Source organism: Mirounga angustirostris, unplaced genomic scaffold (assembly GCF_029215605.1).
Source record: "Mirounga angustirostris isolate CCGP_5_RB_7025 unplaced genomic scaffold, mMirAng1.0.hap1 SCAF_7, whole genome shotgun sequence".
NCBI classification, from domain to species: Eukaryota; Metazoa; Chordata; class Mammalia; order Carnivora; family Phocidae; genus Mirounga; species Mirounga angustirostris.
The window spans coordinates 19,049,359-19,075,314 of NW_026991715.1; the positions used below are offsets into that span (position 1 = coordinate 19,049,359).

The following is a 25,956-nucleotide window of genomic DNA, read 5'->3' on the forward strand; positions in this document are numbered from 1 at the left end:
TTTCTGAAGGGACAGTTGTCCATGTCTAATTATTTCTCTTTTCTTTTACTTGTCAAGACGAAAAAAGAGCAGCCGGTTTTCACTCCATGGCTATTCATGAAATCTTTACAGGACTGAACTTCCTCGATACGTTTCAAAGTCACGAGGCCTTTCCAAATCACGATAGCTGACTTCCCTGCACACGGAAGGGATGTATTTCAAGGCTTTCCTGGGAGAATGAACCAGCCCCAGGGATCGGCAATGGACGGGAGAGCCTTTCACCTCGAGGTCAGCAGGTCAAACCCAAAGCAGGCCTGGGGTGGCTGAGAGGCTTTGTTTGAGTGACAGGTGTTGGGGGACCCAGGAGAAAGGCGCTGGTGGGTTGGGCTGCGTTTCAAGTGAAGGGAACAGGTGCTGTCCTGGGTGATGCTGGCAGAGGATGAAAGAGGGCGGTCAGAAATAGGCCCAGCGTGGGCTCCCGGCCCCAGACGGCATCTCTGACCGGGTGAAGTGAGGCGCTTGCCTTCCCAATCCAGTCGTGACAGGAGGCAGGCAGAGGAGACGCCGGGTCTGAACTGCCAAGGCCTCAGAACAGAGAGCCTCCTGCTGCAGCCTCTGAGCAGAGAGCTAACTTCGTCATCGTGGGGAGCCTTCCAGCACCTTCCATCCCCTCCCACCCCAGCCCCAGGTCTTACCCCTCACCGGCTTTCTTTCCCACACCCTGCCTTCTGTTACTGAGTGAGGAGAAAGCAGGGAAGATGCCAAGGGGTAGTGGGAAGATGGCAGTGATTAGCATAAGTGGCCTGGGTTTCCTTGGTTTCAGTTTCGTAGTGCATTTTACACACCACATGTCTGAGACTCACTGAGGTAGGGCATAAAGTGGGTAGGAGAGAGGGAGGTCAGACTTTGGTAGCTCCTTCATAAAAACCTTAGGATGGAAAGCCACATTAGTCCCATCCTTCCGTTTGAAGGTTGAAGGAAACGGAGGCCCTGGGCCCTGAGTCGGAGGCAGGTCACTGGATAAGGCGCCAAGTCACCAGCAACAGAGGGGACTTCTGCTGATGTCAACAATGAGCAGATGTCTTTGCAAGGACCCGGAGGAGCTCCCAGCATCTTTCTGGAGCCAGGGGGACAGGCGGGAGTCGAGGGAGCCCAGTAGGGCCAGAAGCTGACAAGGCAGAATCCTTCCCAGGGCTTTGGGGCTTCTTCAGAGGAGGCCCCTTTTATTAAGGGAGCCCCGGGGCCAGGAGGGTAGGGCAGAGAAGGCCCCACACCAGGCACAAGTCTCTATTCCAGTTTCACCTGAGAAGAGGGGCCTTCCCTGACTGCGGTAATTCAAATACTAACATCCACCGCCCACAGCACCTTCTTTTCCCCTCGCCCTTTCTTCAGTGCTCTCCAGAGCATTATGAGCATCTGACAACTACTTATTCATTGTTTCGTTTTTTCCTCCACCCCCCACCCCTTCAGGGTAGACTTCTTTCGGATCTGGACTCGGTGGTTTGGTTTTGTTTGCATGCCCCCATAGTGCCTTCCTGAGGGGACAGTGGCCACCAGAACCCATCTGTGCCCTTTGGCATGCAATGTGGGGGCAAGTTGCAAAGCTCCTCCTTTGGGGACTTCGTGGAGGGGGGGTAGGATAGTCTCTTTCCAGAGATTTCCCCCTTTTGCCTGCATTCCAGGATCCTCAGATGGCTCTTCCAGATCTTAAAGCTGGAGGAACGGGGTTTTGTGAGTAAGGCTGAGTGAACCAATGTGGACAGATGCTGGAGGCCGGAGTCCCTGGGCTGTTTCGATGCCACGTTTTCTACCAAGTTTTTGTCAGCAGGCTAGAGGGACCAGTCCACGAATCTGGCTAAACAAAGATTCCTCCTAGCTGGGTCCAGCTCTCTCTTCATTTCCCTTTTTCTCTTTCTCCCTCCTTTCACCTGCCTCCCGAGACCCTCCCCCTTCCCCCCTCCCCTCCATTTCCCAGGAAAATAAATCTCTGGGAGGAGGCGGGAGAGCGGGTCTCAGAGAACCCTTCTGAATAAATGTCTATATTAATGAATTATTAACTCAGCCATCCATGACCTTAAACCTAGAAGCGAGAGCGCCGAGGGCAGACAGGAGAGCTGCTGAATCCTTTATTGGAGTCCTGTCAAAGGCAGCCGACCATTTGCTCCTCTACTCCATCAGGAAAAAAATAATTAATATGAAAGGCAAACTTTAAAATTGTATGTCAAACGAAATCAGATAGAGGGTCTCCCTGACCAAATCCTCTTCTTGTTTTCCTGCCCCTTCCTGCTCCTCCCGCCTGGCTCCGGCCTCCAGCTCCCTTCTTCCCCTCCCAGCTCAGGGTGCAATGGGCTTCCCAAGGATAATTTTCAGGGAAAAAAAAATTGCTCGAGAAAATGATGAATTTGGGTAGTTAATTTATCGATCCCGGCTCCTCTTCCCACTTGTTTTATTTTAGAGGTCATTAATCAATGAAGAAAAACACCACCGTGTCCCCCCGTTTGCATTTAATACACTCACCCTCCTTATTTATTCCTCTGGAACAAATTCCCAGCAAATATTCGCCCATCGATTTGGGAGCGATGGATTTTTATAAAGGTTTGATCGCTTCCTAAGTGGTGCAAGTGATTTGTTTCCGCGGTCTTCTTCTAAATAATGAAGAGGAGGGGAGCGGGTTTGAGGGGTGCCGGTGGGCTCGCTTTCTAAGACCCCGGAGACGAGACGCGCCCGGGAGGCGGCGAGCCCCGCGGGGCCCGGGGTCAGCTGGGTGGGTGGGCGGCGGCCTCCGCCGGCACTGAGCGCCCCGGGGGCCGCGGGTGGCGGGACCACGCGGACCTCGGCCCCAGCCCAGCCCCTCCGGCCCAGCGTCGTGGGCCCCCCGGGGAGGCGCTGGCGAACGCTCGGACTCCCGCCGCACTCCCCGCCAGACCTGGTCTTGCGCTCCTGCACTCCGGGGCCTTCTGAGCGCCGGCTCTTTTAACCACCTCCTTCACGCAAGTTCTCTAAGGCCTTTGGACCCTAGGGTCCGGTAGCCCAGAGAGCCGTGTCCGCCCGGGGCCGCTGTGGGGGGAGGAGGGGAGGAAGGGGCTCGAACCTGATGAGTCAGGGACACCACACTCTGGCATAGTGACGGACTGAGGCTCCGCTGCAGTCTCTGCTTCTCCCCCATGACCCCCCACGGCAAGGGGAGCCAAATCTCCCTCCAGGAACCCCGACACCCTTCTGGCATCAGTCTGGAAGGTGAGGGGAGAGGTTGGACTAGGGTGGGCAGGAGAGTACACGTGGCGCCTCCTTGCCTGGGTTTCTAGCACTCAACAACGGCGTGACCTTAGGCAACCTATTTTCTGAGCCTCAGTGTCCCCATCTGTAACGTGGGGTTAATGATAATGCTTTCTCCGCAGGGCTGCTGGGCGGAATAAACGTAGTGGAGGCGCCTAGCCGCGCCTGGCCAATCCGAAGCTCTCACGGACAGATCAGCTAATCTTACTGGGAAGGCAAATCCCCGGCTTCCCAGGGTGCGGGCGCCAGGAGGCCTTGGGAGCAGTTGCTGCAACCAGCGTCTGAAAATCTCGAGATTTTCGAGTGTGTTTGGGGGGGCGGTACGGGGAGGAGTCCTCTGAGAAGGCCAGTCCCGGGGACCAAAGGCTCGTGCGCAGCCGGCTTGGCCCTAAACAAGAAGGCGGTGGGGACGCTGCCCGCAGCGTCCGGGCTCCCTCCCCTCGTGCTCCCAGTCTCTCCCAGAGAACCAGCAAGGAACCAGGAGAGTGTGAGAAAGAGAGCTTGCCCCTTCTGCCGAGGCCCGACCGCGCCTCTTCGGCAGTTCTTCCAGCAAATTAACTGAAACGGGCCTGGAACTTCCTACTCTCCTGCCGATGGAATTGTTCAAAGCCCGCGCAGACTGCTCGGTTAGCCTCGGGGCCCACAACACGTGGGTTTTCCCTCGTGGTGTTGGCCTTAAACTTGGGTACTATCAATCTATCCAAGAATGACGGATGACCTTGTCACAACGACGCCAGTCAAAACATTGTCGGTCCAACTCTTTTCCAACCAGCGTCGAGGCAATCCTGCGTGAGACCCGGACAAAGTCTAAACAGCGCGGTTCCCAGGCTCAGACGAAACGAGCGGTGGGAAGACAAAAAGAAACAAGCAGAAATCAGGAGAGAGTGGCTATCAATTGTTCGGAGTGGCGGGTGCTAAATAAGTTGGCTTGTTCGGGGAAAGACCAACGTCATTTCTTCTGAGTGTGGACAGAACTCCGGCGTTGGGAAAGCGCCTGAGCCGGGCAATTTCACACCCCCGGTCCGTGCCGCACCCCCACCGAGCTCGGCCAGTGTCTTGGAGGAGCTGGGGGCCGGGGCCCAATGCGTGGATGTGAGACCGCGCAGGGAAGGGCAGCCGCGCGGCCCAAGGCACCTGGAGCGGGCAAGGTGGAGGTGGGGCTGCTCTCGCAGCCTGCACCTCGGACGCCTGGCTTGGGGCAAGAGCCTCCTACACGACCCCCCGGGGCAGCCCCTCGCAGTCCAAGGCACACAAGCTTCGCCAGCGTTCGGGAGCAGTTTCACACAGCGTTACAGAGCTCGGGATACTTGCCTCCGGTGCCCACAAGGAGAAGGAGCGAGGCCCCCAGGGAGACAACTCCAGAGTGGGTGGGCTTAGCGCTCGGCCGCGTGAGACTCCGCTGCGGCCGCCTCCCCAGCTCCGCGGCCAGACTTGAGTCCCGCCGGGACTGGGCGCCCTTTAGAGACCCTCGGTCTCACGCCTCGCAGCTCACCAAAGCCTGCCTCCTCCGCTGCAGACTGAGGCTTTCCTCCCCGTGCGCAACCCGCCCCGCGCCCGCCTCCCCACGCCAGGATTGCTGTGGGAAGCTGCGTGGCGGGCTAGCGGACTCTGGCACCCAGCAGTACTCCCGGAAAAAACTGAGCCGGGCAAAAGCGCAAACCCGGTACTGGGACTTGGTCCGCTGGCCGGTTGGGCGCGCCGGCTCCGATGCGGGCCCCCGAGCGCGTGCGGAGATGCATTCCGGTTTCCGCGTTTCCACCGCTTTCAGGATCAGGGCCGTGAGCTGGCACCTAGAAAAGACTTATCATGGGCAGAAAGAGACAACAGGCGAGCGGGAGACGTCACGCCAAAAACGGGCGGGGGGCGGGGTGGGGGGGGAGGGCCGAGGAAGTATCTGTGCGGGCGAGGCGCACCAGCCGGGTGTGGACCCAGCCGAGTTAGAACTTCCTTCTTCCCCTCTCCCCTCCCCTTCGTTCTTCTGGCCTGCCTCCCGCCTCCCCCCACTCCCCACCTCTCTCTCTCTCTCCCCCTCTTCCTCTCTCTTTCTGTCTCTCGCCCTTCTCCTCCCTTCCCTCCCTTTTTCCCTCTCTCCCTCTGTCTCTGTGTCTCTCTCTCTCTCTCACACACACACACGCACACACACTTGTATTTTGTGCTGTCGTAAAACCCACGTGTCCAGCCGGGAGGCTGCCAGAGCGTGGAGCTGAGGAAGCGGGACGCGGCGGCGGCCGAGCGCAGCAACCCACCGCGGCTCCGATCCGCGCCCGGGCCGGCCCGCGCTCCCGCGCGCTCGGCCGGACTGCTCTAGCGCGCTCCGCCGGCCTCGGCGCCCAGCGCTCGCGGCCCCGAGGGTTCCGGGCGGCCCGACCACCTCTAGGGCTTTCCCCCCCCGCCGCGCAGGGGCATGTAGCGCACCCGGGACGCACACTCTCCCGCACGCTCACCGACACGCACGCACGCACGCACGCACCCGCCGGCGGCTCTGAGTTTCCAGGTAGGGCGAGGCTCGTCTAGGGCTGGGGGTCCGGGGCCCCGGGGACGGGAGGCTGGAGGTCCCGGGCTGGGGGCGGGGGGCCGAGACTGTCCCGCCTCCTGGCGCCGGAGGCCAGCGCGGCTCGGGCGCTGCGCCACTCCGGCTCGGGTCGGCTCCGGGCTCCGGCTGAGGGCGGGGGCTGCCTCCTGCCGCCGAGTTCTGCGGGCGGGCGCCCTCGCGCCGGGCTTCGACTGTGCGGGGCGGGAGCTGGGGCGCCCCGGGCTGGAGGCAAAGCGGGGTGCACAGAGCTCCCTTCGCGCGGCGCCGCGGCTTCAGAGTAAACTTTGCGCCCCAGCGGAGTTGGAAAGAGGGAGCCGCGGCACCGGGCTGCCACAGGCGGAGCCCGGGGCTCAGCTCTGGCTCCGGGGTCGGGGCGGCCAGCCTCCCCGCCCCTCTCGCACCCGGCCCTGGGGCCCGGCTCACGCGCCCCCTCCTCTCTGCCCTCTGCCCCCAGCTTGAGAGGTCGGACATGCTGAAGCCCGGAGAGCCCGGCGGCTCGGCCTTCCTCAAAGTGGACCCAGCCTATCTGCAGCACTGGCAGCAACTCTTCCCGCACGGCGGCAGCGGCGGCCCGCTCAAGGGCGGCGGCGCCGCGGGTCCCCTGGGCGCGCCGCAGCCTCTCCAGCCGCCGCCGCCGCCGCCGCCGCCGCAGCGCGCAGAGCCTCCGCCGGACAGCTTGCGCCCGCGGCCCGCCTCGCTCTCCTCCGCCTCCTCCACGCCGGCGTCCTCCTCCACCTCGGCCTCCTCTGCCTCCTCCTGCGCCGCCGCGGCCGCCGCCGCCGCCGCGCTGGCGGGTCTCTCGGCCCTGCCCGTGGCGCAGCTGCCGGTGTTCGCGCCTCTGGCCGTCGCCGCGGAGCCGCTGCCTCCCAAGGACCTGTGCCTCGGCGCCGCGTCGGGCCCGGGGCCTTCCAAGTGCGGCGGCAGCGGCGGGGACGTGCGGGGCGGCCCGCGCTTCCGCTGCAGCGCGGAGGAGCTGGACTATTACCTGTACGGCCAGCAGCGCATGGAGATCATCCCGCTCAACCAGCACACCAGCGACCCCAACAACCGTACGTAGCCGCGGCCCGCGCGCGCTCTCCAGGGGCGCTGGCGCCGTCGAGCGCGGGCGCCCAGCCGGCAAGCGGGGCGGGTGAGCGGGACTCCGGGTGATGGGCTGGTCCAGGCCGCGGCTCCGCACCTCCCCGACCATTGTGGCACAATTTTGCCAACGCTAGAGAAGGCGAGAGAACGGAGGGGAGGCCGGGTGGCACCTCACGGTTTCCTTTTTCTACTCCCCTCGGTCCCTGCTTCGCAGCCCGGAGTGTTTAGAACCGCGCTGCTCGAGGACCGGGCACACAGATCTCCGCCCTCCCGCGCGACTGCGCCCCGAGGCCGGGCGGGTACTAGCCGCGCACGCTGGGGGCTTGGCCTGGCCTCAGTGGACTCGGGAGGGACCCTCAGCGTTTCTGGGGAGCGTGAGTTCCAGGGCTTGTGTCTCCTTCTCCCTACCTGATCTCTGGAGTTAACTACATAGGCTCCTTTTCGGGCCGCGCGGTTGTCGGGACCGGCCGAGAGCTGCGGGCTGGCCGGGCCTCGCTGGAGTAGGAATTTTGGATGACACTGGGTCTGTCTCTCCCTGCAGGCAGGCGTTATTCTTAGGTCTTCTATTTATTTAGAAAAGGAGGAAAAGGAAAATTGCCAACTGCTTAATGAGAAAACGTTTCCCACTGCAGGGTAGGGTCGTTCCCTGCGGATCCCGCGTTCTCCGTGCACCCTTGATCGAGTAAAACGTTCGCAGTCCTACCGTAGGCACGCTTGTTGCTTTACTTATTTGTTTTTTAATGATTGTGACAGTAGTTTTTTAAGTATTAGCAGGGTACTCTCCTTGTTGCCGAGTAAATGGCAAATACCTAATTTAAAAATTAGGCAAATGCCTACTTAGAGCTAGAAGGTCTCTTCTAGCTTCGATTCCTCTATTCAGAGTTTCAAACGCTTCTCACAAGTACAAGCTTCGTTTTGAGGTCTTGCAACAAAAGGCTAAATGAAGACCAAGAAAGTGTATTGCTGTGTACCCAGTTCTTTTGGGTAGTATCAGAAGTTATGATATGTTTACACCTAAGGCATTGGTGTAAGTGCTCCATATACTTCCAGAGATCTCTGGAGAGAATATTAAAGGTGAAGAGAGTCAGGTTGAAAGCAATAGAGGATCTGAAAGATCAGCGCTCACTTGGCTCTTTTCGTCTCATTCCTTCGTTTAGTTTCTGCAGGAGTCAAAGTTGATGATAAACATGTATAATCATTCTATTTTGAATAAGCCCCTTCTTGCAGAATGTCTACCGCTCCATGAACTTCTTAATTCGTTGTAAAAGCAAAATAACTACAGGTTTTAGCTAAAGGACTCCCAGTGTCATTACTTTGACACAAGCCTAATGATGGCGGTATTTCAGTCTTTTCGTAAGGGATGGGGATCATTTTTCTGATGGAGATAATTATTACTAACAAAAAAAGAGCAGTTGTATTTACTTTTTTCCTCTCCAGAATTTGAGGGTAAAGTACTGGTTTAAAATGAGGGTTTCACCTCGAATTTGCCCTGCTGTTAAGAAGAGGCTTGTATTTTGGAGTTTTAGAAAATTTGATAAAATTATATTGTCCTAATGGATTTTTAAAAAAAATACTTCTCTTCCTCCTGAATTTCTTGCATGTGTTGTTTTCAAAACAGTTCTTTAAAAAATGTGAATTAAAAAGGCAAGAAATGCTTTGGAAAAGACAGTTCTCACTGCTAAGTGATATATAGTCGTTGTGGGCTGAGAGTGCCTCATCAAACTTGCAGTTTCTCTTCTGAATTAAATGAGTGTTGGAAAAGTTGCCAGCAGCAGCACCCCAAAGCCCTGGCTGTGGCCTGAGCTCCTGTATTGTTCACAATGCAATCTTGAGGTTCAGTGCATTTTCACCAGAGGAAAACCTAGATTAATCTGAGAAAGAATTGGGATAGATTGCTAATTAATATGTGGCTCTCGAGCCAGTTTATCATCCAGGTAACATTTTCCTCTGGCCGGAGGAAATGAATTATGATTTATTTAAATTATTCCCATTGTGTTAATCTTCTGGTATCTCCTTTTGAGTCAACTGGACTGCTTCCCTGTGCAAAGTGCAGGGGAAACCACAGAAGGCAAAGAAAGGCAGATTGTCTTATTAGAGGTTGCACTTCACGTCGTTGCCTAATTAAAGGGCCTTTGAGAAAGAAAATGGAAAGCTGAGGTAGCTTTGTGTAATGCTGGCCAGCCGGGCCTGCCATCCTTCCAGAAACTTCTCTGGGCCAGAGCACACACTCATTGGAAACCTTGGGATGTGTTTTGCAACGATGGAGTGAGATGTGATTGGGTTTAATCTAACGAGGGGGTCAAAACAAAACAAATGCAAAGGGTGGGAAACTTTTGGTCCCCCCTTGGTGGGGGAAGTCGGTCTGTTACTTGAAAGGTGGTGGACACCAGAGCTGCTCCCCATTCCCAGGTTGTCTGCCAGTAGGGGTGACGTGGGGTGGGGTGGGAGGCTGCCCAGAAGGGAGCATCTATTAATCCTCCCCCCACCCCCGTACACATTTTCCTACTTTTTCCTTTTAGATTCTTGCCACCTCCCTGTAAAAGCATTCTGTGAAGTGACCACTCAGCATTGCTTCATTTTATTACTTTGTATTTAAAAGGGTGTTGAGTCATTTTCTCTTTCTCTTACAAGGCAAAGAAAGGGATCCCCTTACTTGTCTTCCCTTTAGAAGAGTCCCTCTTTGCTTGGGAGCAACAACCCAATAACACGTGTGAATCATTAACACTCGCTTCACCTTGAAACTTTTTCGGCACCCTTTGGCAAAGGCCACACTGAAGGCCTAGCGGAGGGTCCTGTAGCTTTCTTTCACACCTAGAAGACTTAAAAACAGCAAACGCTGTATAAGCAGGGCAGGGTGACCCTTCCAATATATTTCTCTTATCTGTGTGGGTTAATTTCTTCCACCATTGAAGTACACTTTCCTCTGACTCTCTGAATGCTTATTTGCCTCTTCTCACCTCCCTAACACCGGTGGGAGGTTTGTAACAGAAACGGAGGATGGGGCTTTTCTTCCGCGTCTTGTATTACTGCCCGCACGCATTTGCTGCTGGTTGCCTGAAGCCATAGATTACGTCAGGCTCCTCCGCGGTGGCCTCTTCTCGGCCTCTGGGAGCTGGTGCCTTGCTTGAGACCCTGTCACTCTTCTTGGAAGGTAGCGAAAGGCGGCCACAGGGCGCCCCTGGTGTTTGTACGAATGATACCAGGCAGTGTCTCGGGGCCGGCTGGATTACCTTTTAAGACCTTTCAGGGAAGGTGTTCGTTTTGCACATCTGGGAGGGGGTTGGCAGCTAAGTCCTCGTGGGGGGGGGGGGGTCTCTCCACGTGGAATCCGGACGCTTTGCAACTTCCCCTGCGGGAGGTCTCTGCCTCCTTCCATTTTGGGGGAACCCTGCCGTGCAAGGAACAGTGCTGGGAACAGCACTGGCAGGTGCTCAGGTGTGGGAGTAGGGCGCGGGGCTTTTCTTTTGGTAGCGCCACCCTTTTGAAGACTGGGGAGAAGGACTGTGGGAGAGCAGGAGATCTGGGGTTTGTCCAGTTGAGCAGTTAGAGCGAGCGCTAAAAAGAGGGTGAGTGTTTTCTGACCTTCCCCAATCTCTTCCCACCCCGTTGGGAAACGCACGTCCTGTTTGGGGGAGCTCCCGAGCCCAGTAACCCGGCAGTGGGGTCTTCCTGCCACCAAGGCCCAGGCTCCGCTGCTCCCGCCCAGCGTCCCCGCTGTCAGCCGCCAGCGACTTAGATTTCAGACCTGGTCCCTGGTGGGAGGGAGGCTCTCGGAGTCAGTGTGTGGGCTTTTGTGTTGTTCTATTTTTCTTTTTCTCTTTTCTCTCTTTGTGTGTGCAGGCCCAGCCCCATCCCGTAACACACATGATTTAGCTATTTTACATCATTCGTTATCTAGCGCCCTGAAACTGAACATAGAGCCATATATTAGATTGAGGTTAGAAGAGGTGGCGACTGTTTATTTAAGGTGATAAAATGGTCCATCAGCAGTAATCTCCATCGATATGTGCCACCAGGAGATGAAGGATGAGGGGACAAGCCACAATTAATTGCCCTATAGTTTTGTATGAGAGAGTGGAGCCAGCCCAGGCCCGCTTCGATCTCCTCGCCCCCCTATTCATCATCTCCGCATTGTATATGGCGGCCTCGCAGGGGCAGGGGCCGGCCAGGTTGATCTCGGCGCAATATTCTCTCGCCCGCACACCCTGGCGCTCCCATTTAATTTATTAATACAGTCATCGGAAGACAAATAAAATCCACATTGCGCCCCCCCCCTTCTTTCCCTCCCCTTTTGTCTCCCGCTCCTGGTCCCTGGGCCAAGCCGGCAGCCGGGAGGAGCGGGGGAAGCCCAGCGCGTGTGCGATTCGCAGGGAGCTTTGAACTCCCCTAAGAGCGCGTCCTCCAGAAGGTTCCGCGCGCCCACGGTCGGCTCCCCTTCCCGGTGGCCGGGCCAGCCTTCCTCGCCTTCTGGACGTGCCTCCGGGGCCTCTCCGGGGAGCCTGAAAGACCCCGGCGGCGGGGGGGGGGGGGGGGGGGGCGGGGGGGGGGAGGCCGTGCAGCGGTAGGGGCGGTGGCGCGGCCACTTTTGGGGAGCCCTCGGCCGGCAGGCGGGGACTTGGGTGCGGGGCCTCCGGTGGGCCCGGGCCTGGGCCTGGCGGTCCGCCCCGTGCCGTCTAGCGGCTGGCTCGCGAGGGCTGAGTGTCGGCTGGAGGCCGGGAGGCGTGCACCCCGGTGTGGGAGGCTCGGGCCGCGGCGCTCTGCCTGCTCCCCCCACCCCGACCCCGTCTCGGGACCCCGGCGACCCCGCGCCCGGAACGCGCACGCCGTTGCCAGCAGGCGGCACTCCCGGGGCGCCTCGCCGGCCGGGATCGATGGGCGCCCGCCCCGCCGGGCTCGGCCTGCGGGACTGGGGGCCGCGACCTCCTGGCGGTCGGGGAGGATTTATAGCTTAGCTGTTACTGCCGCCCCGGCGGAGAGGCGGGCTTCTCAGCTGCTCCTCGGGTTCCCTTCCAGAGGATGAGTGAGGGCGGGCGGAGGAGGCCGCGAGGCGTCGGGGAGCCCAGGCCTAGTGTGCTGGGGGGCTTCCCGCGGGCCCTGGCTCCGCCGGGGGCCACACGCGTCCGTCAGCCTCCCCAGACAGCAAAAAAGGCCTGAAACGTTTTAAATTTCACCTTTCCTAGAAGGCGAAATGCAACACCAGAAAAGAAAACCATGGCCTGCTTTGCCCCCCTTTACCTTCAAATAGGTCCGTTTTCAATTGCAAACGTAGCGCATGTACTTGGAAAAATATTCAATCAGCACACAAGGATATGACACGAAGAGTGAAAATCTGCTCTTCGTTACACTTGGCCTGGCCTTCGGAAGTCAGTAGGTGAATAAGTCTGTAACCTAGTGATACCTCCTTCTCTTAGTCAGGGACGCATAAACGGGAGCACGGACAGATCTACTCAGGATAGAGGAGGGACCAGGATCTCTCATACTGCCTCATGCTAAAATGGCATTCCAGAGTATCTGACTTGGAGAATCTGATGATATTTCTCACAGATACAGAAAACACTTTACAAATAGTAATCATGGATTTAGAGAAAATTACCCGGATTTTAGGATAACCTAAGAATATTTATTTGCTTACTCTTTATGCATACAAATAGACTTGTGTTATGTACTGCTTGGCATGGAATGCTGTATGTAATTTTTGTGTTAAATACATTTTGGAGGGGTGCAGTTCGGGCATCTAGCCAGCTGCTCCCTTGGACCTTCTCTTGGAGGTGTTTATGGCCCCTCTCTAGAAAACACTCTGTTAGGATGTTTGTCTAACTGTGCCACTTCTCTCAACCCCTAAGTAATAACTTATTTGTTATAAGCATCTTCAAGCTCCTCTGGGACCCTGAGACATACAGTCAGAGGCCAGTTATTTTCAATGGCAGAGGTTTCATGTGTTAAAAAACATCAAGATAGAACATGGATTTGGATGTAATTGGTCAACTTCTCCAGCAGAATATTTTGCTGGAGGCACGAGGTGGTTTATCAGTTAAGACTCATGTAATTAAAGAGTACCTGTACCAGGCACAGGTACTCTTCTACATTGTGGGAGAAATTCAGCTTTTTCTTCGGCAAAATGCCACTATTCAGTTTTTCAACACTGCTGGAGACAACTGAAACTTAGCAGGCAGGGGAGAGTTTTAGAGGACTTCTTAGAGAAAGTGCTAGCCATAGTTTCATCCAGCGAACAAATATGGTTTGCTGTCTGGGGGGGGGTGGGGGCGGTGGCTGGAGTTGGTACTTTTCCTCCTTATTTTATTACTGATGTAGTTGGGCTGATAGTACATGGTGTGGAGATGTGGCAAGTTGACAGGATCTCTGGTGTGGACGGGTAGGGAGTGAATACCCAAGGCTCTTGCTTCTTGCCCTAGGCCTCGTGGAGCCAACCAGAAAGGGAAAGTGGGTTAAGCAGCTCCTTGGAGTGATGTGATTTTTATTTTTACAGGGCATATTGCCTTTGCTTACTGTCGTTTGTTTTAAGCTGTTTTTGCTAAGGTGCCCTGAAAGGTCATCTCTGAGGTCAGACGCTAACATTCAGAATTACGGACATCATCTGTTCACTTTCCAATACATTTAACGGCCCCAAACTCAAGATTATGGGGGAGAGATACAGGAAGCTCTGTAATTCACTGACGCTAGAGCAATTTTTGTGGCCCCTGAATAGTGCTTTCAGTGAAATACTGCAATGCTGTTGATTATGAGTGTGGGTATAAAACTCTCCCAGCTTTCATTAGTCTCCCTAGATCTTTAGATTTGGAGGCTTTGAAGTCAGGCAAACCTGACTGTGAATCTTTCTCTACCACTTTATAGTTTCTGATCCTTGGGCTAGTTACATTGCCCGTGAAGCCTCAAATTGCCTCATCTGCAAAATGGGGATCATGATGTGGTGATTATTTGATTCAGGAGAGGTGTCTGGAACAGTGGAGGCACTGGGTGACTGTGAGTTTCTATCATCTTTCTTTCCCTTCCCCCTTTGTCTTGAACTTGTCATTTTCACAGTCAGAAGCTTGAGAGGATGTGTGAAGCGGATCCAGAAGGGGTGACATACGGTAAGGGTAGGAATACTTTCCATCTAGGCCCTACAGTCAAAAGCAGAGCCTGACACAGTATTTACATTAGTTGGTGTTACTGGGAGAGAGGGCTTTTTTTGTGTGATGGAGGTCCAGAGACTTGGGCACTTCCCCACCTGTAGAAACAGGTTGTCGCTTTTAACTAGGGGGGCCTGGGGACCCCTCCAAGAAGCTGCAGTCAGAGGGTCCTGTCATTTCCTGGGCTCTCTTGGGAGGAGTGCGGGGAGTAGCAGACTGAGGGGAAGGCACGGCCAGCTGGAGCCCTCCTCCACTGAGCTAGGATGAAACAAATGGTGAAACCATGGTTCCCCCACCAGGGCTGGGTTGCCCTTAGGAGTTCCTTCCTTGAAGATTCCTCGGTGACTCCCTTTGCCAAAAGTTACCTGGACTTTCCTCTGTCTTAGCAAGGATGGGGCACCCTTAGAGTGAGCCCCCAGGCCTGGCAGCAACCAAAGCCAGGCGCAGGTGCTAGGAGGGTCCGAGGGCTGCCCAGCGCTGGCGCATCCACCGGTACCCCAGCTCCTGCCGTCCGTCCGTCCGTAGCTGCCTGCCGTCACACTCGGTGCCACAGGGCTCCATTGCGTTGGCGTGGGGAGCGTCTGCTGCGGCTCCCCTGGGAGGCTGGGCCGGGGAAGCCGGGTTGTGCGGGCGGGCGGGCGCCGAGGCTGCCTCCCTGAGGCAGGTCGGCAGGGCTGGGGCGCAGACACCGCGGCTCCGCCAGGCCCATTAATAACCCGGAGGGCGCTGCGATCCGACAGCGCGGTCGCCGCAGACCCTGCTTCCCGCGGCCGCCTGGCCTTTTCCCATCCAGTTCGAGGCGAGGGACCCGGGTCGTCCACAGCCACCCGACCCAGAGGGAGGGTGAGGATCCCCTTGCGCTGCGGGCTGCTCTGGGGAACGTCGGAGCGGGAGCCTTGTTCGAGACACTTCTCCGAGAATCGCATGCAATCTTGGGGATCACCGTCTGGGCAGGAGTTGGGGCCTCTCCACTGAAGCATTACCCCATCCTTAAATTGGCGATTTATTCCCTTTCGGCTTCTGGGAAGAGCTTGCAGTCCAGCACAGGCACTCCACACCTGCCAGAACAGTCCCCCTTTCTCCACCTGAACCCCTCTGGCTGGAGTGGCCAGAGCAGGCGCCGTCAGGGACCCCAGCACCAGGGCGCCCTCAGAGGCCGGTGTCTGGGGTTCCGGTGCCACGGGGTGGGGGGGCAGGGGGGCAAGGCCGGCGCCGCGCTCTGGTCTGGGCATCGGGGGTCGGTGGGTCCGTCCCTGCGGGTAGGGAGGGCTCTCTGTGCTGGACGGGTCGCCCGCCTGCCCCGGTGATTTTTGAAGGATCTTCTAGAATTGCAGAAACAGGTAAACCAAGTATACCCAGGCGACCAAAGTAGAATCTCTTGAGACAGCAGGTGGAGCAAGAGCTGGGGCCTCTTTTCCCGGCACAGTGAACAACACACCTGCAAACAGCTGGTAGCTGAGGACTCCTGGGAACAGGGGAGAGTGGCAGAGGGAACTAGAGAAAGAAGGGAAGAGGGAGAGAGAGACGCACACCTCGAGGAGTGGAAGCCAGGCGGGGCTTCTTCAGAGACAGCCACGCCGGCCACCCCCAGCGCGCCAGGCTTGTGGGGCGCCCGGGGCTCGACCCTTCTGGGCCGATTTGGGTGCGGCGATTTCCAAGGGAGAGGCGCAGATTTGCCTCTCCCCGCTATTCCCAGTGGCCTCGGTGGCCTGAAGGTGTCCCCTCCCCGGCAGGTGGCTTACGCGGGAGGGGACGGGGTTGTCTCGGGGCTTTTCCGTACCGAGGATGGGCCGCCCTGGGCGGCACGTTAACCGTCTTCCTTCCTTCCCTCCCTCCCGCCTGTCTCCGGCAGGTTGCGACATGTGCGCGGACAACCGCAACGGCGAGTGTCCCATGCACGGGCCCCTGCACTCACTGCGCCGGCTCGTGGGCACCAGCAGCACCGCGGCCGCCGCGCCCCCGCCCGAGCTGCCCGAGTGGCTCCGGGACCTGCCGCGGGAGGTGTGCCTGTGCACCAGCACTGTGCCCGGCCTGGCCTATGGCATCTGTGCGGCGCAGAGGATCCAGCAGGGCACCTGGATCGGGCCCTTCCAGGGCGTCCTCCTGCCCCCGGAGAAGGTGCAGGCCGGCGCCGTGAGGAACACGCAGCATCTCTGGGAGGTAAGTCCCTCGCGGCCCAGCACCTTGCCAACCATTTGGAGCTTTGGCCGGCAAAGAGCCTGGCCCTTGGTGGGGTGGGGGGTCAGCTCTGGGGAGAGGCTCCCTTGTTCTCCGGAGGGGAGTGGAGGAGAGATTTCTCTGGTCATGCAAATGCCAGGTGTCTGCAGCACCTGCAGTAAAGAGGTGCAGGCTTTGGCGGGGCCCAGCAGCAACCCAGCTGGGCAGACAGGCCCTACAGGTTTCTGAAGATGGGATGCCCTTAGCAAGCCTCTGTTCCAGCCGGGATGGATTTGACTGTTGGTCTCCCTGGGTCTTGAAGAAAGAAAAGCCAGCCGAGGTGATAGAGCCGAGGAGGCCGGGGCATTGGGGTGTAAGCTAGATGAATTTTGTGTCCCATTCTGAGCTCTTCCAGGATGGTTTTGGGCACTGGGCAAGAAGGAACATAAGCGTAAACTGGAGGAAGAGAGTCAGGCCCCTTTTCTCAGATGAAAACAATTTTCTTAACGCTGAACTTGAGAGACTGGGGCATGTTTCTTAACTTTCAAAGTGTCCCAAGTAAGCAGATTACATCGTGAATCAAAAATCACAAATTCTGCTTCTTCTCTGACAAAGTACAATCATGCAGTCTTCCCCAAGACAGAAAATCAAAACATAGGAAAACTCGGAGCACTTTGATATCACCCAGTCAATGATATTACTTTAGTGGTACAATCTTACCTCATGCAGTGATTTAAAAATAAGCCATGTATTTGAAAAATATTAATCTGAGATTTCTCCCAAAGCTTTATGGTTGATGATTGAGATCCAGTTCTGAAGAGGCAGATTCTTAGCCATAGGTAATCCACCCCCCCCCACCAGCTTTAGGCACCTCTCACCCTTGGAGTGATTTCTGAAATACAAGGTGGTAGAAGTCTTACCCTTAGGGCCATATATAAATCTCACTGAGGCCAGGCAATACAATGGAGTGGAAGTAGCCAGAAAAGAAGGTCTCTGAAGAGCCAGCAGCCAAGTTGGCATGGACCTTAAGGCTCCACTAATGGGTCGTTCCTACAGTACCTTGTCGCATACACTTGGTTCCGTGGCCTGTCAGGATGGGCGTGCGCGCCGTGAGCTGCCTCCTAGCCACTAACTAAAACTCGTGGGACTCAGTAATCCACTCAGATTTTTGCTGAGCACTCTGGCCAGCACTGTCTTAGGCCCTGGAGACATAGTGTGAAAAACAAACCTGGTCTCCACAGCGTTCCATGAGGGTTGGCATGGGGCGCTGGGGCCTCTGCCCATAAAACCTCCTTTGATGGGGGAGGAGCTAAGCGAATGAGCTTACAGCCCTCGAGCCCAAGATGGCCACATGGCAGCCATGGGCTACGCACCCCACAGTTATCTGCTGGGGCACTGTGCCCAGGCTCCCAGGTTCCATTTCGCTCCTAAATTGGAAAAGTAGTGACACATTTTTAATCATTCAGGATAGGATTCTCGAGCGAGGAAGAAAACGTTGAGTGTATTTATGTCACCTTTTTTTCTTAAACAGAATTTTTTATAGGAAAACAAGACAGGAGAAAATGGCTCCGTACATAGAGCCAGGTTAGAAGTTAGAGCTTTTTGGATTGGAAAAACTGACAAGTGGGAAATAATCAAAGCATCTGGTTTTGAAATATTTCCCAGTTGGTTTTTGTTTCTGACTAATTAGTTGTAACCTCCAGTGTGGTTTAAAGTTTATAAAACACTTCCAGGCACTTCTCATGTTCCAGTAGTGTTATTAGGAACTCTAATACACTGCAGTTAAAGGTCTGCCAGGACTTTTCGGAGGAGATGGTAAAGCAGTCGTTCAATGGTACAGATTTGCTCCATCTGCAAATGTTAAAATTGAACACTGTCCTCTTACCCTCTGATGCCACAGGTTTGGAGTTCATCTATTTTTAGAGTGCCAGGGGACAAAGCCATAAACATGAAAAAAAAAAAAAACAACCCCAAACCCATAGTTCATTGTTTTGTTTTGTTTTGTTTTGTTTTGTTTTAAAGGATTTGGATATGATTGGGATGTTGGTCGGCGATCACTACACATATAGACTATAATGATACATATTAATACTGAAAACTATGGAGCCTTCCTTTTGTGCCTTTCCTTGTACTTGATTAAATTAAAATTCTGTTGAAATAAGAAGCGTGGGAATTGAGCGATGTTGATACCTCAGTGGATAGGAAGTGCATCTTACCTGTTGTTTTAGGTACGTGAGTTGGTTCTGTGTTAGAAAGAAGACTTGCTGGGTATATGCCTGCTTGAATGATCTCCAGATCCCTCCTTCTAAATTCAGAACGTGATCTATTTATTTTTATCATCTGTAAGAATAGTTAGAATAAGCAAACATTTCGGGGATTGAAGGGATATTAAAACTGCAGCTGTGCAAAATGTATCAGTCTCCGGGGAGATCCTATAAAATGTGACAGAGTGGGGCCAGGTAACTTAGTGCCAATGTCCCTTTGTAAGATAAAACACTTACTCTAATAGGTTTCAGGTTTTTATTATGATTATTCTTAAGCTATGATATTTTTAAGTTTAAGCATTATGATTTTTTTTTAATGAAACATGACGATTAGAATTTAGTTCACTTTATAACAGGAGATTCTAAGTGTCAGATTGTTCCTTAACTGTTAGTCTTCGCTTTCAAACCTGAATTCTCTTGTGAAAAAATTGTCATCATCATATTCTTCCTATTAGGAAAGATTCCGTGATTGGAATACACACTAGATCTATAGGAAACTTTTGGCACTAATTGTTTAATGACTCACGTAATAATTACCCATTTAAAAAACACATTATTTTAGACATCTTCCAGAATATCAGGTCGACATAAAGCAGATCTTTAAAAACTTAAAAGCGGTTGAATCATTACCATTGTCTCTCTTCCTCACGTTTTTTCAAGTCACTTGCTGATGAAGAAATGTCTTTATATTTAGAGTTCAATACTCAGGGCCTGATGGATCTTACTGGGGTTACTTATCTTTATTTCAGTACAATAAATGGATTGCTAATCTTTTCCCGTCACTGTTTCCAAGTAGATGATGGATTTTTGTTTCAGTTTACAGTTCATTGTTTTTAGTATGGCTGTGCTTTATTATACACATGAAGGCTTATTACAGAAGCAATCAGATTCACCTTAGTTCCTGCTTTTGTTTAATCATTAAAAGCTCTATTTTCTTTTGTAGAAAAATGACTTTTTAATATTTAACATAGATCAGCCATGGAGAGCTTATTTGTTTTGTCAGTGTGCTGTCATCTTTTAGTTAATATTTTCTTTGTACTAATCCTGGTTCTTAAAACTATAGCAATTTAAAGAAAGTTCAATATCATTCCATTACCTTCAATATATTTTGGCTCTCTGGGGGTATCCGTGGGAAATTCTAAGAGTTTTTCTTTTTCTTTTTTCTCTTTTTTTTAAAGCCAGAAGCCCAGGTGATTTTTTTTTTTTTGTAATTTAAGGAGATTAACAAACTAAAAGCCAAATCACTCGTCTTTTTTTTTTTTTTTTTTTTTGGTCAGTTTCTTTTAGAATCTGATTTTAATGTGTTTTACAAAAAATAATTCACAGAGCTTAAGACAAAAACATGACAGGATGGATTAAACAATCACTCGCTTTGCTTATATACATTTATTCCAGCAAGACTTGGATGCATGGTATATTTCTAGCTATTTGGCCATAATGAGAAAAATCTTTCTGAATGTTTTGCAAAGAAAACATAGTCTTTCTCAGCAATTAGGTCTTATTGATGAGAGTGAGATAATTTTGTTCTAATGTGTTTTCTAATAAAGACGTGAAAAGGCACGTTTGATTTCAACATTTATGAAAACATTATCTCAATTATTAATGTGCCCTTTTTCCCTTGAGATAAATTAATCTAGTTGCACATGGTTTCCCCTTTCTGCTTAACATCAGAATTTAATATGACTGGACCTGAGGAATGTACATCGTGTAAACTTAAAAATTCTATTGGATATAAAATACGGAAGTTTAAAATAAAGTTACAGTTTAAGATAGGCCAGAATTACCCAGGCCTTTCAAATCAGAGTCTGATTTGACAGGAAATTTTAGTGACAATGACAAAATAAATCGCACTTGTTTTCACCCTAGAAAAATTATGCTGCTAATTGAAATAATGTAGTGACTTGTTAGGATTACAGTCAAGGTACTAGGAAGGGCTTTAATTTCATAGAATCTGTCTTTGCCTCAGTAAATTTGAGTGTCTCGTTTTCATTTACACTACATGAAAACCTTCATTATTTTTCTTCAGAAAACCAAGGGGGATAACATAATGTGGGGTGGGTTTTTTTTGTGTGTGTGTGGTTTGATTTTATGCCATAATATTTTAGATTTAATAAGAGATTTGCTTTTAAGCAAATGGCCGATTTTTCATCATTACCATTTAGCTTAGGTCAAAAGACATTGATGAAACCAATATTAAAAATATATTACACGTTGCTAAATGTTTATATTTCAAAACCATCATTGGCAATTGGTACTTGAAGGAAATGAATTGGCTTCATATTTTAAATGCATTACGTATGTTTTTTACCATCACCTAATTCCTCGTATAGTACTGTACTCATTTGTATCTATATTTCGATGTTGAAAAAATTTAAAATTAATCATTTAAAATGAAATTAAAATCACTTAAAAATTTGATGGAAATCACTTTAAAATTGTTCCAGTGATAGTATTATAATTACATAGTCCATAGTTTTGCTTTGTAGACTTCGGCTCGTTGGGCCTGATTCACCAAAGCACAAAGGGATGGAATTAAGTGGCTGTTCCCAGTTATATTGAAGTAGAAATTGTTCTTCCTAGTAATTTATCATTTCATATAATAGACTGCTTGTCAGCGTGGTTTTGAGTATGTCCATTTCATGAACTCCAAATGATTTCTCCTTAAGAATCAGCCGTAGTCCTGCTCCTATGATGTCTTCAGTTTGCAGAGTAACAACTGGTGTATCTCTTCGGCTTTGCCTCATTTTGTCTGAAGATGTCTGTGATAGAGATGCCCACTTGATAGAGTGTGAACATCTTGTAGTTTTACATAAACGGCTAAACCATCTGCCGCCTCTTGGAATGATTTCCAGCATTGTGTTAAAAATCAAAACTTAGCGCTTCAAGTTGGCTTTGCAGAGGCCCGTGAACAGGTTTATGTCTCACCCTGCCCAGGGCCACCCATGGTTTTCCAAGTCCAAAAGTGATACTGCTTTGAAAACAAAACAAAACAAAAAACACCGATAGCAACCATTTGGAAATTCTCACACTAGTGAGGTTTAATCCAAGCATGCATGTGACAGGACAGACCTTCAGTTACAAATACTTTATGAAGAGTGATGTGTTCTGTGTCTGCAGGACTATTTTTCTCATTAGTCAGTTCATTTTATCTGTTGTTTACAGATCGCTTCTCTTATTGATAGCATTTTGTCCATGCAAAGGAAATAAGTATGTCTTGTCACAACTGCATATTCCCTGACATCATATGATTCCCCCCCGCTTTTTCCCACACTGATTTAAACATAGGGTCAAGAAATTAAAATCAGAAGCTCAGCCCTCCCCCCTGGTAGCCAGCGAGCCTACGAAAATGTGTTTATGGTAACCTTGGGCCCCGAGGAGCCTGCAGGGGAGCCTCTTTATTTTATTATTTTACTGTGTCACTTAAAGCACTTTGAATTATTCGAGGAACTCTCTTTTGTTACCCAGAGATCACGTATAATATGACGGGTTTTTGCCAATTTGATGGAATATTAAAAAAGGGCCTGTTCCTTAGCTGAGAAATCAGGTCCACAATATCCAGATCCCCTCGTGCCGCCGATCGGAAGAATGCGTGCCAAGAACCACTGCGGGACTGCCTTGCTCTGTCTCTTCCTCGCTTTCTTTTTTCTTTTTATTCCGAATCTTCTAGGCTCCAAGATTTCATGAGTTCAGACATTCCATGTGTATTTACACAAGAAATACAGACTCCGGGATAGCTACTTAGCATAAAAGCCAGAGAAGCTGGAGCCGAATATACTTTTCCTTGTTGTAAGCATTTGCCACCTCGCTCAGATAAGTTGCAGAATTCCATTATCCAAATTGTTACACATGTGTGACAGAGGTTGACCTTTTGTCATGTCAATCCTTTTTGTGTAGGCCCCAGGCTCCAGCCTAATGGCTCAAACCCTGATTTACTCACTGTAATAAGGGCAGGAGGTCGAGCAATTGTCAGGCTGTCCTCTTCTTGGAGCCTGGTTGAAGGCTGTTAACACAAAGCTTTTCAAAGTGAATTTACAACCAGCACCACTGACAGAGGCCAATCAGCGCACCATAAATGTCAGGTTAGTGAGATTGAGCAGTAAGTAAAGGAGTGACAGCACGCTATTGGCTGGAATCAGTTGGCCAGGGTTTAACTGAGAAGAGCAATCTAGGGGTGTCGAGCTCAGGTAGGGCACTCAGTGTGCAGCCTGGGCTTCCAGGTGGGAGCGCGGAGAGGTACCTGTTGGGGGGGGAGCGGTGCTTAGCAGGCGCCGGACTGTCGCGGCGTCCCCTGCCCCCCTCCGAGGCTTGGTGGCAAAGAAGGGTCCAGCGTTAGACAGAAAGGAGAGGGAGCAAAACTGTGAACAGGGTTGGGGCTTTCAAAACCAGGGGACGCAAGGCGGCGCCTCCCTGTTCAGCCAAAAGGTAATTGCTGTTGTTCAAACTCCAAAACTCCAACAGGGATTTCCACCGAGGCGCGGACGCAAGGAAGCCCCCCTCTCCAGCTCTTCTTGGGGCTGAGCAATGTGAAACTTTTCGTGGAAGTCACTAATGAGTGATTATGGGTTGCGGGCCTGAATATCCGTGAGGTGTGGTTTCTCTCCCCCGCCCCCACTCCCCCCCCCCCCGAAATGTTTTTATCATTTTGTGTAATGACAGCCTGGACAACAATTCATTTAGCTCTGAAGGCATCAGCATTAAAATGGAGGAATCCATTAAAATGCTGTATGCAAGGATTTATAAATTAGGCAATTTCCTTGATTATTGCAATCATTTACAAAATTGATTGTTCCGGTGTGGTATAGACAGATTTCAGCAACTTTCATTGACAGCAAGCACAGTCTCTGGTATCTGTAGCTACTGGTCACTAAACCAGGTCACTGGACCTCCCTGCCCCTCCCCTGTTGTGTTTGGTCTCAAGGTCAGGCAGACTTTCAGAGAACCTTAAAAATTAGGAAGTTTCCGTGGTGTTCAGAGGAGACCTACCTAGGCTCTGAGGGTAGGTGCAGGTTCTTTTAAAGGTTTGTAGCCATGTTTGCACAGGTGAGTTCTCGTTTTGGAGGAGGGTGCTGATGATCCACGTGTTTCAGATCAGAAGCGCAGATTTTGAAATGATGCCAACTTAAAAGGAGATAATTTTTGCAAATCGCAGCCGTAAATATTTGTTTGATTGAAGATCTGAAAGTCAATAATGTGTTTTATCTGTTGGTCCTTAGAGTTCTAATTATCCAATAGATATATTGTAGAGTCACTGGATTTTAGGTCAGTTAATTCTGGAAGGCATAATAAAGATATTGTTACAAGTGTGAGGCGCTCAAAATGCTGCAGATTTTCCTATACGAGAACACACACAAGTCCACTTGGTGCTTAATCACTAACCACAAACCACAGAGTTGCCTTTATTCCTGAAATATCAGAGAGGGGCATGCCAAATGTGTCTGCAAAACTCTGTCCCATGAAAGCTGGCCATGCGGTTTATGCTTAGCACAAAATAACTGACTTGAGACATTTGTTTTTAATCATCATTTTGTTTTTAATCACAGTTTTTCCCTTTTGGAACTCTAAAACAAAATGGGGCTTGTAAAATAATAACACTTGGGAAAATCGTTTAACACTGTTAGGGAGACAAAGACATTTTTTAGCTTGTCCTCCTTTGAATACAAAAATATTTGATCTCAGGGTAGTCCTTTGTTTAAAAGGGTAAACGTTGTGTTTTAGGAAGTCCTATAGCTTGGTGTTTGGGTATTGTTGCTTCAGAAGCCATGGGTTTCTTTTCATTTTTATTTTATTTATTTATTTTTTTAAAAGATTTTATTTATTTATTTGAGACAGAATGAGAGAGAGAGAGAGAGAGCACATGAGAGGGGGGAGGGTCCGAGGGAGAAGCAGACTCCCCGCTGAGCAGGGAGCCCGATGCGGGACTTGATCCCGGGACTCCAGGACCGTGACCTGAGCCGAAGGCAGTCGCTTAACCAACTGAGCCACCCAGGCGCCCCTTCTTTTCATTTTTAATGAGTTGTAATATTCATGGCTTAAAAATTCAGTAGAAAGGCAGTATTTTCATTTCAGTGTCTTGATATTGTCGCCTTATTTTTATTTAAATGTTCCTTTCCACAGGTATGTCTGGTTTCTGTTAAGACTTAAAAGCCATGGGACCAGATCTGTCTCGGGTGAACTGTGGCACATTTATTTAATAAACTGAAATCTACAGCATGCCGCTCTGAAATAAGGATACGGGGCTAAGCCCATTTTATTAAAATGAACAGTGTTTTTCGCTCTCTGTGATCACTTTAAACTAAAGCTGCCTCAGATAATGAAGTGTCTTCTATAGAAACATTCAGTGTAATCTCATTCAGCAGAAACTTAAGTGCTTTTTAATTGGAATCAAATTAAATGTAATCAAGTCATGTTTTCAGGGTCTTGTAAAGCACCGAGACCTAAGTGTTCTTAGCATGCTTGGGAATATTAATGTTGATCACAAATTTAGTACAATGGTGCTAAATTCTCGGATGTCCATGCAGACTTCAAAATGGTAGATAATCCATAAATAAATTTTTGGTTAGAGGACAATGCTTTCAGAATCTGTTTCGTTTGTCCCCAAACTAATGTTGAAATTCATTTGTAAGATGTGTGTGTGTGTGTGTGTGTGTATATACATACATGTATATGTATATATAACGCATGTATCATTCCTGGGGGGAGAGAGTTCTGAAAAATGTTGGACTAGTGAGAAAAGCACTTAATTTCAGTTTGTTGCAAATTAATGGCAATTTACAATTTGACCTGGATAATCTACAAAGTGGAAAATCTAATAATTAAGCTTTAAGTAATGGAAATGAGCTTTTCTGTGGAACATAGTTAATGCTCATCCTAAGAAATTCAAACTGTATAGAAGTATAAACCAGTGGTAACTGTAGTGGATGATTTTTTTTTTTTTTTTTAAAGTAATCTCTACACCCAGCACAGGGCTCGAACCCACAACCCTGGGACCAAAAGTCGCACGCTCCACCGACCGAGCCAGCCAGGCACCAAACCCTGCCCCCCCCCACCTCGTTGTTGATGATTTTCATAACTACAAAACAGATTTTGAAGGTGGCAACCAATGGCACCATTTTCATAGGACTTTCTGCAAATGGTTAAATTTGGCTCAGCCATGAGTAGGTTTTGATTTGGGGTCTAGTTCCATCCTCCCCTCTCTATTTCTCGTGGTGGGGAATTTCATTAGCAGTCTGCAGGCCCTGCTGTGTTATAGAAACACTTCTAATAGTTTTGTATGTTTTTCGTGTGTGTCTTTAATATGACCAGAGGCTTTCTGGGGTCTATAGGGAGATTTTAGTGGCCCTCAGAGAGGAAGAAATTCCCGTTTTTCTTTTTATACATGAAGGTGTTAACAAAAAAGGATCAGATCTAAGTAGGAAGACTCATTAATTTACCTACTTGCATGTTAGACTTTAAGGAAACTGCTAAATTTCTTTGTGCCATTATTTCTCCTTGTATAAAAGAGAGTCCACTGTACTATTGTGCAAGCTAGACAGTATTT

General features: G+C 50.9%; 1 protein-coding gene across 1 annotated transcript in view; it reads left to right on the plus strand.

Moving 5' to 3' along the window:
- The first annotated feature begins 5,220 nt into the window (after window positions 1-5,220).
- Window positions 5,221-25,956, plus strand: part of PRDM6 (PR/SET domain 6) — a 101,300-nt gene continuing 80,564 nt past the window's right edge. The window contains exons 1-3 of the mRNA XM_064595583.1: window positions 5,221-5,749; window positions 6,243-6,837; window positions 15,851-16,158. Coding sequence (XP_064451653.1) covers window positions 6,258-6,837; window positions 15,851-16,158 — 888 coding nt within the window. The 5' untranslated portion in view covers window positions 5,221-5,749; window positions 6,243-6,257. The remainder of the gene's footprint in view (window positions 5,750-6,242; window positions 6,838-15,850; window positions 16,159-25,956) is intronic.